General features: G+C 42.5%; 5 protein-coding genes across 5 annotated transcripts; 1 reads left to right on the forward strand and 4 right to left on the reverse strand.

Moving 5' to 3' along the window:
• Nucleotides 1-162: 162 nt before the first annotated feature.
• On the forward strand, nucleotides 163-1638 carry F5Y00DRAFT_266137 (uncharacterized protein; the record flags this gene model as incomplete). Its single annotated transcript, XM_048011897.1, has 1 exon — nucleotides 163-1638. One exon carries the CDS (start codon nucleotides 163-165, stop codon nucleotides 1636-1638), a length of 1476 nt encoding a protein of 491 aa, XP_047860851.1.
• Nucleotides 1639-1836: 198 nt separating this feature from the next.
• F5Y00DRAFT_185825 (uncharacterized protein) lies at nucleotides 1837-2304 on the reverse strand. Its single transcript, XM_048005089.1, has 2 exons — nucleotides 2173-2304; nucleotides 1837-2122 (listed from the first exon to the last, which is right to left on the reverse strand). The coding sequence occupies exons 1-2, from the start codon at nucleotides 2224-2226 to the stop codon at nucleotides 1877-1879; spliced, it is 300 nt and encodes a 99-aa protein (XP_047860852.1). The 5' UTR covers nucleotides 2227-2304; the 3' UTR covers nucleotides 1837-1876.
• An 813-nt stretch (nucleotides 2305-3117) lies between these two features.
• Nucleotides 3118-4254, reverse strand: F5Y00DRAFT_266139 (uncharacterized protein; the record flags this gene model as incomplete). The annotated part of the gene is made up of 4 exons (XM_048011898.1): nucleotides 3118-3143; nucleotides 3200-3594; nucleotides 3644-3804; nucleotides 3853-4254. 4 exons carry the CDS (start codon nucleotides 4252-4254, stop codon nucleotides 3118-3120), a joined length of 984 nt encoding a protein of 327 aa, XP_047860853.1.
• Nucleotides 4255-5973: 1719 nt separating this feature from the next.
• Nucleotides 5974-7676, reverse strand: F5Y00DRAFT_247753 (uncharacterized protein). Its single transcript, XM_048009321.1, has one exon. The coding sequence runs from the start codon at nucleotides 7357-7359 to the stop codon at nucleotides 6313-6315; it is 1047 nt and encodes a 348-aa protein (XP_047860854.1). The 5' UTR covers nucleotides 7360-7676; the 3' UTR covers nucleotides 5974-6312.
• Nucleotides 7677-8079: 403 nt separating this feature from the next.
• Nucleotides 8080-9646, reverse strand: F5Y00DRAFT_266141 (putative O-methyltransferase; the record flags this gene model as incomplete). The annotated part of the gene is made up of 6 exons (XM_048011899.1): nucleotides 8080-8145; nucleotides 8204-8466; nucleotides 8532-8989; nucleotides 9047-9170; nucleotides 9221-9350; nucleotides 9401-9646. 6 exons carry the CDS (start codon nucleotides 9644-9646, stop codon nucleotides 8080-8082), a joined length of 1287 nt encoding a protein of 428 aa, XP_047860855.1.
• Nucleotides 9647-13916: the final 4270 nt, after the last annotated feature.

Below are 13916 nucleotides of genomic sequence, written 5' to 3' on the forward strand. Positions count from 1 at the left end.
ACCGTTTAGAGATACCCTTTTTTTGAACGAGTCCGCAGTCTCTTTTTATCAATATAACACAACTTCAATTAGCATACCTTAAGTTTGGAAGATATAACGCATAGACTTCTCTCTGAGTATCTTGCGGCTAATACACTGGTTTCGCGATAATAAAGTACGACGATGAACCCCCCACCTTGGTCTCTCCTCCGTCTCCAGTTATCAGAGGGGGAGAGACAAGATATCATATTTGTTTACCATGGTAACGCTGAGGAGGACGTACGCTTCACACCATCCACAGGACCACTCTGCTTGAACTTAGGACGTGAAACCCGGTCGTGGCGTAGCGACGCCGGATTCGATTTGGGACGGTTGACAACCGCTGCTGAAGCAACCCGGGCTCGTCGACGCGTTGACGATCCAAACCTCTTACGGGCCCCATCCGTCAGAGATGGAATTGACCCGGTATCCCTAATCGGGCGAATCAGGAGGGTCGTTTCCCAACTTCCGTCTAATCGGCCTCCCCATCTCATCACCGTATTTCAATCTTTGACTATAATTGCCGGTATTTTTACTATGGTCATGTGGGCTACTGTAACTTTTAGTCCAAATACTATAGCCGCGTGCAAGAATGTATTTAGAAGTCGCTCAAGCACCCATTCAAAATTAAACCCAAATAGTATAGAGCCGACAACAGAGCCAACATCTGCTCGGCCCCATACTCTGATCAAAACTATCCCGATGGCAAGAAACTTAAGGGGGTTACTTCTCGAGCATCACAAGCCTTTGCATGACAGTTGGGCTGCCCTCGATGAGCAATTTGAGCTGGAGGTGGAGACAGCAATTAATAAATTGAACTTGCTCCTTACTCCGTCGTCAGCACTAAACCCACCAAGCAATGTTTACTCTGCCGGCGACTACGAAGCAAGTCCGGCAGAGATTCTCAATATGCTAAACGCTTTGCACAGTAACCTCCGGCGACATGGACAGTATAGGGAGTCTTGGGATAATGAGGCGTTAGCTAAGTGGATAAATATGGCAGCATGGTGGAGCTGGGGGGAGCCCGATTTTGACCCCTGGAACTACCTACCGGAATCAATCTCAGGCAACAATACCGCCACCATCCTCAATACTTTTACATCGGTCATCGAGCCGCAGAACTCTCGCGTTTATCACTTAGTAGACGAAGTTCTCTGTTCTGGCTACGACAGCTTACTTCCCTGGCAAGGCATGCGCTCTCACTACGCGCAAGCTCATGACAGCTTGGCCTTGCTTCTCCAAGATATTGGCGGTATTCTACCTCCACTGGCTCGTAGGGAAGAACAACGGTTTAGTAAGAAAGGAGAGATAGACAACCTCGTCGGGAAATTTTTATCGACTGCTCAATGGGCTTATAAGACGGCCCAGGTCGGGTTGAGCGCCGCGCAGACACTTGATGTAGAGATAGGGTCGATTTGCGCAACAATTACGCAAGCCGCCAAACTGGAATGGCGAGTTCTAGCTCGGGATAATAGCTTGTTATTTCACCAATTCGTGGCGGACAATAATATAGACAACTTGAGAGAAGTATGGCTCACATGGCCACCTACTACCGAAGCCGTTTCTGATCTCACAGATGCAACAAGTATTGTTTGGGGCAGCCGTTTCCGGAATCGCTGATGACGTTTAGGCGGTTCTCGTTATTCAGGAGGCGATAGTCACTAATTATACACTCAATATTTGTGAATTATAAAATAACTCCTAAGAGACGTGTATTTTGTCATAATTCAAGGAAACGAATAAGCTCTAGCGCTGGGGTGATTGACATCTTCTGGCTCCCGTCTAAAATTGAAATTTATGCTCCTTAATCGAGCTAATCTCTCTTTCCTCCTAATCACCTGCCCGGCATAGATTCCTCTCAGCCGCAAACTTCGTTAATAGCCACGTCCCTGCAGTTGTTGCCACCGTGTTGCCAGCATTGGGACTGAATACCATTGATTGCTGAGAATACGCTGAATAGGCAATCCTCGTAAGCGGATGAGCCTACACACTTTGGATTACACTTAGGGCAAGCATCGGCGTAAGGACCAGCCTGCTTTTCGCAGACTGACAAGTCTGGGGGTCCAGAAGGCGCCGGAGTGTCGCTGGCGGCTGGGGTAGATGTCTATTGTTAAGGTTAACACTTCGTTCGGGACGATTTTCCTGGGCACATACCTGAGCTAGTGCTACTGCTGGTAGTACCAGAGTGATGATTGATGCGAACTTCATATTGCTGGATAAATCCTATGGAAGTCTCGCGTAGCTAAGTATCGAATGGAAAGGATCAATGGAGAGTTATCTTTGAGAATGAAGCTAGTCCTGGTTTTTGAAGTTTATTTCACAGGAATTAGAGTCTACTTATACTTCATCCTTATGCTGCTCTCTACGTCGGACTTAGCATGATTGAAGTCGGTCCAGAGTATTTTGCTGATCATGGCGATTGATGCCTAGTCGGGTTCCATAATACTTCGTTACGGTGAAGAAACGAATCCATGCTTTTTTCTTCCAACGTAGTCCACCCCTAAACCTTGGCCCGCCTTCTCCATGCGTACATGACCAAACGTGATCGGACGGGAGGATTGTAATGATTGCTTTAAACGATACAATAGTGCTAATTGATGATAATAATACCCGGAGTTACCAGTGATTATTTCCATAGTAAAGACTATTTCAGTTGGGCTTCTTCGCGTTGTGTTACTATGTATGGGGTAGGGCTCAGAGACGGCGTTTGAGGAAAGCCTTGATTAAACGCCTACGTACGCTTTCACCGACTATTTACACACGCACAGCCCCTAACGAGCAAGGATTCGATTGGCGAGTGCACCAAGTCACCGAAATCCTTAAGCGCGGACGCCAGTATGGCACGGGAGTGTATTGAATATTAGTTTTACGCGAAAGCCGTAAAGGTAACATCTAATAAATATATTTGCCTTCGCTCTACGAAGTTACAGACTTAATAGGCCCCCCATAATGTAACAGGGCCCGATCAGCGCTGGTATATCAGTCTCGAAAGGTCAACAAACGATATGAGCGCCGGTAGATTGGATTAAGGAAAGCCTTCACGACGAATCGGAATATCCGTCCCTTGCAATTCGGATCTTCCTTATTACCTTGCGCCATTTACATACCGGGGAGGGAGGTGAGCCCTGAAAGACAGATCGTTAATATAAGACTTCTAGAAAAGGCACATGTGATAACTTACATCCGTCAATGTCTTCGTCGACTGTACTCTTCACCTGGCACTGGTTCATCTGGGTTACACCCTGAGACTTCAACGGATTCCCGTTCTCGCAGGCGTTGAACATGCAGGAAGAGTCCATGGCGCGCTGAAGCGCGTCGCCCTTCCAGCCAAATACGTAGTCCGCATGAGTACCATATCCCTTGTTGTCGCCGTAACTCAATGTGAAGGGCTGCGAGCCGTCGCTGGGCCACATGTTGTTAAACTGAGTCGTATCCCATAAGGTCTCGTAAGCTACCTGCGGGACACGGATAGGGTGAGACGCGGGGCAAGGTCCGGAGTTCTGGAACGCGTCCTTCACGGTATTGTACATGTGAGATTGGTGGTCAGGGCTGTCTAGGTTCTTGCCATCCCAGCACCTAAATATGGTCAGCGGGTAAGAATACGACGGCTCGGGAGGGTACTAACGCGGGGAAGTGGTGGACAGTCATGATGCCACCCGCACAGGGCTTCGTGGGGAAGTCGTCAAGCTCGGGGAATCTCGTTCCTTTGTTTTGAAGGCAGACAAATTTAAGACCGGGTCCGTATTTCGAGGTAGCCGTAGGAGTGCCCACGGTCATACGGAAACCCTTTTGTAGTTAGCATTTTATACCGAAGAAATATCACGCCCAACTTACCGGCTTGAAGGCGGTGATCTTTTGGTTGCCGTTCGACGAGAAGTCCTGCTGCGTGTAGTAGATGGTCATTCCACCGTTAATGCCGTTCGGCAGAGCAGTGTTCTGCATGATGGGTACACGCTTGTAAGTTCCGTTCGGGTGTTTAAAGAACATGACCGCAGTCCAGTAGTTGGAGAAGTCCTCAGAGAATGTGCACGTGGTGCACGTTCCTCTGTCACCGAGGTCATCACCCATAGTAGCATTGAAAGCATTCCCGCCGACAATCTGGTGAAGATGGGCCGACGGAACCTTGCCGGGCTCGACGAGGGGATCGAGACGTTGGATGCTTACGGTCGAGCATCCAAATCGAAGCGCGGCCTGAGAAGGCACGGCGAGTGCTAGAGTGAGAGATAGCCACTTCATCTTCGCGGTTAATTGTATACTTCAGCGATGAGCTTCGGCGACGACAGAGATGTCCCCAAGCATGGCGACGCGGTTCTACATGGCCGTAGATTATGTATTAGCCTCAGGGCCAGACGTTCCCCTGGCGTCGAGATCTGCCGACAGCCGGATACCCACGGCAGCATCCCAATAGATTGACTGATCGTCATTCTTTAATAGGTTCCTGGCATTTTCCCGTCTTGTTTAATTTAGGCGAGTTCTAAAATGTCCAACTCGGGAGATGCGCCCCCGCATTCTTTATATTGGTCGAACGCCGTATCGCTTCGGCATCGAATCAGACATGAAGGATCACGATGGCAAACTCGGATTTGGAATCATGACCTAAGCCGGACAAAGTATAATGAATTGATCTCGGTCTTGAATTTGGCACAAGGCGTTAACCGGCTGCGATACATGCGTCATCGCAATAAATTCGAGCCGGAGCCATCGGGCGATAGTGTCACGAATCGGGCCCACGTCGATGACAACGGGAAGAGTTCACGTTGCGAGGTAGTAGCGCCGAAGGCAGCCTAGTATATAGGTACCCAAGCCTTACAGCGTTCTAGCTTAAATCTGCCGGGTCGGCAAGTCATCGTAACATGCTTGCTACGTCTCACGGTGGTAAGCCTGATTTAAACTTTAAGGCTTGGCCAAAACTGTTTGGCCGAAGATATATTGAAGCAATTCCAAATTTTGCCCAACATATTTTAATCTTTCCGAAGGAATATTGCGCTCAAACTCTGGAAATTGATAAGGTAATTGATAAGGAATTTGTATGGGATTACATAAAAGTAGCCAGAAATTGACAAGATAGCGCGCGCGCGCGGGCGTTTCGATAAAATTTTAATCCTCTTTCCGCGACTGAGTTTTTTACTTCTAAAAATAGAGCGTGGAAATAAGAGCAAAAGCACTAGGTATTCGTATGATCGACACTGTACCACCGCCATTTCTTAACTTTATCCGCTACCTTATTTCAACATGCCTCAACTACCTGTGTAAGCATATACCTTATCTAGGAGTTTATCTCTGCCTTTGGAGGATACGCCTATGATAGCAGTTACAATTAACGGTGTTTAATCGTTTCTTAGACGCCTTTTTCGCAACGTACCTCGGTGGGAATTATAAGGGACCTTTAGGGCTTGCACGGGCCTTATAAGGCGGCACTGCTAGCAGTCCACTGGCCTGATAATTAACCCCGAGTTAAATGGGAGATTACTGTTACAAATGATCACCTTACGAAAATACGTGTTATGCGATAGATTCTTGTTTGCTGTTGCGGTATATCTCGTGCTTGCCGTACATGATAGGTACATATGGTTGTTTTAATTGAATTGTAAGGCCACAGGGGACCGCAAGGGATTATGTGTTCGCCATTAGGGGTGGTGAAACATGGATTTTAAATGACCTTGGGTGGTCATAGTGGCTTCAAGCATTAAGAGCACTAAGAACCCGTTGTAATGCAGTGTAATGTTTGTTGATGTATTGGACCACTGAATTTGTATGGTGAAATACTTGTACAAATGAATGTCGCATATAGGTACCTATTAAGTAATCACATTTATGTGATTACAAGATACTTTTTCGTCATGTGGTCAATTTGACAATAGGCTACCGGGGGAATGACGAAGTTGTAATAAGCTTTTGCTCTTATCTAACTAGGGAGTTAGGCTCATTCTCTCTTCCACATCTTCAAGTACATAAGAGCAAAACGGAATCATTTTTTGAGCAACGTTCAAAGCTATCAATACACACAATAATTTCGGTTTCGGCACGCGGAAATCAATGATCAAGGGACTACTCTTAAAGGAAGGTGACCACCAACACACTGCTTTAGAAACACGAACTATTAACTCCTAACCCCGCCACCACCGAAGTAAACCGTCATACAACTGTGGATATTAGCTACGCGGGACACAAATGAGCTTCACTTATAGCGGTGTAAAATACTGGTATGTATATCATTCGGTAAAGACCCACGATTAGGCTAGTCATTTTCCTCCAAATTCTTTAGAAGTGTTCAATTTCTCTCTTCTGTCATCTTTATACCCCATCACTCCCAGAATATTCAATTTCTCCACACCCAGATTGTACCCAGAGACCTTGTCCCGGGAACACGTTAGATTGAGTTTGGTACGTGAAGCCAAAATCACATGCCGGACCGCCGTCCGGGCTTCCGACGTAGTATAGCCCACAGAATCCTGAGATTCCCGCCATCATACCAACACACCCATCATTATCCTGACAGAGCTGACAGCAAACACCGGGATCGTTGAATCTTTCATCGGGAATGTAAATAACAGTAATATTATCCGCATACTTTCCTGACACGAGGCCAAACTCCCCAATACCCGCGATGACATTCGTTGGCGCACACTTAGCTGCAAATGTCGTAGTGGTTGAAGCCTCACACGCTGTGCTAGCGGTCACAATACTCGTGGCGACGCGGTACGATGTTGTGACGCTTGTAACCGTGGTTTCAAATTTGGTAGAGGTGTAATACGAGGCAGTGACCGTGGTAGTTGTGGTGGGAGCGATTACTGTACTTGTAGGCGTCACCGTCACCGTCGTCACCCCGGACGTCGTGGTTGGGACTAGATACGTGAACCACGTCACCCCAGTCCTACACACAACCTGCGAAGGATACGAAGCCGGCGCAGTAGTTACTTGACCCGAGATGGGAGTATAACTACCGCTGTACTCCGTCACGGTAGACGGAGTCACATCGTTAGTGCATATAGTAGTGGGCCACGAGGCTGTAGCCACTGTCGATTGAGCCCCCTGCCAGACGGTTGTCGTGGGTACGGTGACTGTCGATACGGTCCAAGTCCATGAGGTTTGCGTAAGTACCGTTGTCGTGACAACGTCGGTGGTAACCTTGGCCGTGGAAGGAACCGTTACCGCTTCACCCGTGAGGACCGACGAGACGGTGCTGATAGTTGTCGAAGTCGGGAGAGACATCGGTACTGTCCCTCCACTGCCCCATGCCGTCGAGCATTGTCCTTGGGTCTTGAAGGAATAGCTTGTGCCCGTAGACGCCCGAGCAAGCGTCCCGCAAATGGCAACAAAACATACGAATCGACTCAGCATGGTGAAAGTAGTAGCAACCTCGTCGGTCAGTTAAAATGAGCTGAAGGGTGGCTCTATAGCCTCATTAAGAGTAGATAGCGAGTTAGGCGTCGGGGTCGTATTTATAAAAGCATCCTCAACCCCTGTAGGAAACGGTAGCAAGGTGAGCGGGTGATCGTCGTGCATCGTGCTTCATCACTCAGCAGCCGCAGTAATGACCCAAGGAAACTAACCAAGCTTTGTCAGCTGGTATGAAGAGAGAGAAAACACGCCATGGCTCGAAAGAATGGGCAGGCCCAGAACTGGTCCCTTATAATAACCAGCCCGTTTAGGTTTCCGGTACTGGTTTAAGCTTACATGCATAATATTAATTAGAGAGAAAAAGGCAGGAGGAATTAGGAGAATGAACCAATCCTAAATTAAGCAACCCGCATATAAGCAGTACAACCGAGGCAGTGATGCTAGAGTGACACAGCTTGTAAAGATGCACGAGACCATATAAAGCCTTAGATCTAATGCATCCGATAGGATTGCATGAGCAACTGCTACATCGGGTCTCCGATTGAATTGCTTCGACCGGAATTATTCCCGATTCGCTGGGTCGTACCTACATAACTTACCTGGACACACATTTTAATTAGTACGACTTGATTAACAAGAAGTGAATACGGGATCAATGCTCAAACGGCATTGGTTAACCAGAGTAGTATCGCAAATAAAGTAACTAGTAGTAGACAAGTATCAACAAAGATCTTTCGTATCTAGCTCGCACTCGATGAGGCTTTCGACTCCGTTATCGACAGTCCACTATAGCACATAGGGTTAGGATCATTTTATGAGGGAATGGGTGTATACGGTATCTTACAATGTTACAGATACGTAGTCCAGACGCCCCGAGTAGATCTTCCCACTCACGTTTCGTCCTCTCTCTAGATGAAAATCCAGTCATCATAAGGATATCCAGAGCCGTGGTTTCCCAGTACGCATGACGTGGCGGGATCACGTTTTCATTGACGAGCAGCTTGCTATATCCTGGTTCCATGGACTCGGAAAGCTGACTTAGAATTTTTAGGCATTGTTCATCAGACCAGTCGTGTAAGATGGAGTGCATGTAATAAGCCCTGCTACCTGAATAGAAAATACAGAGAAGTTAGTAATAATCAACCGCGACGCAGGATTATCGGGGCAGTTACCTTTCACAGGTTGTTCGTCGAAGAAATCATGCTCCATCCGCTCTATTCGCTCATCTAGGGTGGTGATTTGTTGAAGTACAGCTAGTAAATCTTGTAATACAAGACGGCCGGGTACAGATGGATGTTTCGTTAGAAATTCCTCCATATCATGTCCAATTGAGCCCCCGATATCGACCAAGAATACGGCTTCCTTACTCTGGTTTGCCCCATCAATGAGCTTCTCCTGAACTGGGAAGAATTGAGGGTCCATCCAACTTGCTCGCCCCTGGCGATATGCGGCCATATGAAGGTTGAATAAATCGCCGTAGGGAGGATTGGCTTGAAGATGCTCGAATACGTGCTTGTCTGTGCCATACGCATATTGATAAGGCCCGGAAAGCATGCTGCTCGGAACCACATACCCAGTCTTTTTCATATACTCGTGGAATTTGATATTCGAAGCGAGGAAACCGCCCGACCTTTCGTACACGTCAATAACTTTCCCGATCCTATTATATTCAAAATAGGATTCTTACAATAGGGGGTAACCAGCACTTATTGCAGGTATGCATAGGGATCTTGTAAAGTTAGTTGGCGCATACTCGTCGGCACCGGTCTCTTCTACATATCCCATGGCGCTTAGATGACGGAGTAACCGGGCTAAGTAGATCAGCCTAGAACATATATGATTCATTATTAGGTACACTTACCTACAAGAGCAGAATCCGCACCGACGGCGCGAGCAAGCTCTGCGGACGTTGTACTATGGCTGTCGCCGTTCACCATGACCTCGAACAATCCTAAATCAACACAGGTCGTGATAGCAGTCATAGCAGAAGGCTAAACAGAAATCAAAATCATCCTCTTCCAAAACGCGAAAGCTTGTATACCTGTGCCCAACAATGCTTTATCATCGTCTCCCGCGGAGTTTCTAGGGCTCGTACTAAGCGTCTGGCAGCTTCCGCTAGTTCGAGTCTTGTATTATTATCATCAGGAGAAGAGGCGGTTGCTAGCTTGTTGATTTTTTCCACGTGCGTTCCGACGCTAGCGAGGTCGCACGGCCTAGATGCTATGCTGGGATCTGGTGTTTGTATATCCGGACGAGAATTCCCGTTTGGATGTTGTTCATCAGACATCATTAGGCGTAGTATAGGGGGTTGAATACTAGAGTAAACGAGGTGGATGAAATAAAGAACAAGGCGAGAGGTCGAGTTGCAATATTAACATAAACACTGAGTTATTGATAAGGATAAGAAGGAAACGATGTAATTCATTCTTGAAGTATTACTTCGGACCTTGCTTACCTTTTGACGTATTCCTTAACATAATTCGCGCACTTCATACTGACGTATGACATAGAGGGTTGGTAGTATTCTGTATTGGGCTCGGAAATACTTACCAATCATCCCTTCATCCGATAAGAGCAAGCAGCGTTGGGAATGCTACATACCCACGAAAGCATGCTCTTTGACGTTGTGATAGGTACATCAGTTAAGCCAATAATATAATCATACAAGGTCGTATTACCATGTTAACAATCAAGTACTTGCATATGACGACTTGCCTTGCTTATCTTCAACGAGACCGTAATCTTACAATCTGTCCTTTTTAAGTAGTTGGGTCCGGCATTACAGGTTTGGTATTAAGAGGTAATAGGACGAAAGTTCCCATCTTACAACCATTCTATCATGGGGTAGACCCGGAAGATACAGAAACAGCTTTGATAACCCCTTGGGAACCCCGGCCTTGGCTACAGGGGCTGGTGACAACTGACAAGGTGAGAAAGTATTTTACTCTGTATATTTTATCTCGAAGTTGTTCCTGAAAGACCCTACCCCTAAAAAGGGAATCTCGTGGCTAATGTATATACTGGAAGCGTCTTTTCCCCTAGACTTAGCGTTTATAATCTCAAAGTCATTTAAGCTTTTCGACTTCGTGGCCGTCATAGCATATAACACATCAGCCTTATAAATAATCTCGTATAGCAAACAGATCGGGATTCCATAAGTCTATCGTTAATTATTAACGAGGCCCCACGTATGGCCAAAACGACTCGCCCGCAAAGCTATCGCTGTCATCGCTACCGTCGCCCCATTTGCTTTTTAGGCGGATATATTCTCTTCGACTGTCACAAAGTGATTTCACAGCTTCGGTAGCCTTATCATACGCATAACTACGTCGCAGATAATATAAAAGCATCCGGGAGTAATCCCACAGGCGCATCTAACGCCTGTTAAGTATCAGCTTAAGCTCGCGCCTTTCTTTTATCTCTTTACTCCACGCTTTGAGGTCTTTTTCCTCCCTCACGGTAAAAGGGCTGTATGTATAAGGGAAATTCCGGAGCACGAACCGGGTGAAGTCCTGAGTCACCTAGCGCATCTCCCTGGGGCAATATGTGGTATGCTTGGCTTTTTATTGAGGCGCTCAACTATTTTCTCTCTAATAGAGCCGCCATTCCCAAGATCCAGCGCCGGACTAAGAACGAAGAGACATAAGTGATTCCGATCTTGCCGAATCTCGCTTGCCGTATCTACGACGACTCCCTGGACGAGGATTGTGTTATTTATGCCACGGCATTCGTAGTTATCTCCATATACATGGATGAGAGATGGGGAAGTGATTTCTTTCTGCTATCTTCGAGTGCTTGGATGATACTGGAACGACTCTTAGAGCATCTGCCGCAAGAATAGGCATGGTCATTTGATTCGCCCAAAGAGACAAATTTACTTGGTCTCCTTGTAAACGAGCGGTTAGACGTCCTGCGGCAGTACCTAAAAAGCCACGATTCTTTCTCCGTCTGTTTTTGATCGATGAACACTTCGTATCATATACGTCCTTTCCCACCCGACCCTAAATATTGCGCGAGAGATACGGGTTCCCATGGCTTCGACGGCTGGTTGCGGACGCATTTAGAATATTCTCCGACTACGTGACCTATTTGAGAATGGTGTTGACTGCGAAAGGCAAACAAAAAAGACTGTAGCTCCTTGTCGTTTGGAGCGGAACTCGGACATATCGAAAAATGACTACTTGAAATCGAAGCTTGGGGGTTTTTCAAGCCAGAATCCGATAAAAGACACTCTATAGCTTCATACAGTGACGTACTGGGGCATGTATTTGGCACATTTTGCAATCCCCTAGCACCGCGATCACTTTTAGGATGACCGCATTCCTGCAGAACGCGAAAACCAGGTAAGCTCCTTGACGATATCCCAAGAGGGGCTCATGAAGCAAGAATATTCGATGATGACCTATATCTCGATGTCAGATGCCGTACAGAAAGGCGAGTTAGTCTTCCGCATTTCTTCAGTCCACATAAATTCAATCTCGTCCAAAGTATGTTGGGTGGTGACAATTAGCTCCGTGCAGGAATGTAGAATGTAGTTTACCTTCCAGCTGCTTCGCATGCGTGGAACTCATGGAGACCTTAGCATCGGGCCCTTGACCGATAATTAATAAACTCTCTATATTATCTTCTGTGAGGATCAGGCTGTTGAAGTAATACTTTACACGTGAAGCGGATCGGAATGAGCCAATTTCAGTGTTAGGCAAACCCTACATGAAATCGACCTTATCCGCCAAATGGACAGGGCCAACCTCGTCTACCGGCTCTGGTTCCTCGGCGATGGTCTCTAAATTCTCCTCGCGCTCGAACTTTTCAGCCGCAGGCCCGATCCAGTCGGATACTCAATCGCGTACAGCATAGACGTCGCTTTCGAAGCCTATACTAACTTCATCATAGCCTTTCCCAAACGCTAAAGATTTCAGCTGCCGCAGGATAGAAGGCCGGTATATATCTCTTGCCTAGTTTATGATGTAATTAACAATGAGAATAAGCTGCAAAGCCCGTTTTAAGTTATTAAGTCGCCACCCCACAAAGGATAAATGTTTTAATTTAACGTAAATACTTGATTTAATAAAAAAAGTTAATTTAATTACTTATATATCGAGGTTTATCACCCGTTTTATTTATATTATAATCGTACACTTTTTATTCGCTTTTTTTATATAATAATATTTTATAAAATTATATTTATTAATTAATTATTTATTATATTATATATAAAAAAAGCTTAATTTTTTTTTAAATTTAATAAAAGGTAAATGTTAATAATATTTTAAAATATATATTATATAAATTATTTATTAATTAAATTTTATTATTTATATTATTATATTTTATTATTAAAAGTTTATTTATATTATTATATATTTTTTTAATTATTTTATATTTAATTTAATAAACGGTTAATTTAAAAATCGGTAAAATTATTTTATATTTTTATTTTTTATATATTTAATTATTTTTAATTATATTATTACTTTTTTTTAATTAATAATAATTATTTATTTATTTACGTATATATTTACGAAATTATAAATAATAAAATTTAAAAAAACGCATATATTTATAAACTCGCGTAAACGTTTTTACGTGCTCGTAAACTCGCACGTAAAAATCCGTTAAAAACATTAAATCTTTTATTAATTTTTTTATCATTTATTAATAAATTATTTATTAATTATTTATCATTTTTTTATTATTTTTTTATTATTTTTTTATTAATTTCGCATAATAATTTTTAAAAGTTTTAACGTAAAAAATGTTTTTAACGAATTATATTAATAAATTTATTATTATTATATTTAATATTATATTATTATTTAATTTTTTTTTAAATTATTATTTTATAATAAGTTTTTTATATAAATTATACGAAAATTTAATAATTAATATTATTATTTTTATTAAAACAATTAATTTTTTTATTTTAAAAAAACGTGCGTATAATTATTATAATAAAAAATTTATTATTATTTAATTTTTTTATTTTAAAAAGTTTATTTAATTTTTTAAAATAAATAACATTTATAAAATAATTATAAATAAAAAATTAAAGTTATTTTTCGGGTTTTAAATAATTAATTTTAAGAATTTAAGTTTTATTAAAGTTATTTTTATTATATTAATTATAAAATTATTTAAAATTTTTTTATTTTTATTTATATATACGGTTTAATTTTTAATATAAAAGAAATTATATAATAAATGTTATTAAATTTTATTATATAATTTTATAATATTAATAATATGTTTTAAAAATAATTTTTAAACGTAAAATTTAAAAATAAAAATATTTATAATTATCGATGATATTTTTAATAAAAATAATTAAACGGTTATATTTTTATTTAAATATTTATTTATTAATTTAAAAAAAAAAAAATTTTATATTTTATTTATAAAAATTTAATTAATATAAATTATATTATTAATTATTTATGGTTTAATTTATAATATATTAAAATATAATAAATATATTTTATTATATTTTTATTTAATATTATATATAAAATTAATAAATTTAAAATATTATTTTTTATTAATATAATTATTATTTTAAT

Source organism: Daldinia vernicosa, assembly GCF_022497035.1.
Source record: "Daldinia vernicosa strain CBS 139.73 unplaced genomic scaffold F5Y00scaffold_65, whole genome shotgun sequence".
Taxonomy (NCBI): domain Eukaryota; kingdom Fungi; phylum Ascomycota; class Sordariomycetes; order Xylariales; family Hypoxylaceae; genus Daldinia; species Daldinia vernicosa.

Coding starts and splice junctions, on each gene's coding strand:
- F5Y00DRAFT_247753 (XM_048009321.1), bottom strand. CDS start 7,359: ATGCTGAGTCGATTCGTATGTTTTGTTGCCATTTGCGGGACGCTTGCT.
- F5Y00DRAFT_185825 (XM_048005089.1), bottom strand. CDS start 2,226: ATGAAGTTCGCATCAATCATCACTCTGGTACTACCAGCAGTAGCACTA. Junction 2,123..2,172: donor CAGCAGTAGCACTAGCTCAG/GTATGTGCCCAG, acceptor CCTTAACAATAG/ACATCTACCCCAGCCGCCAG.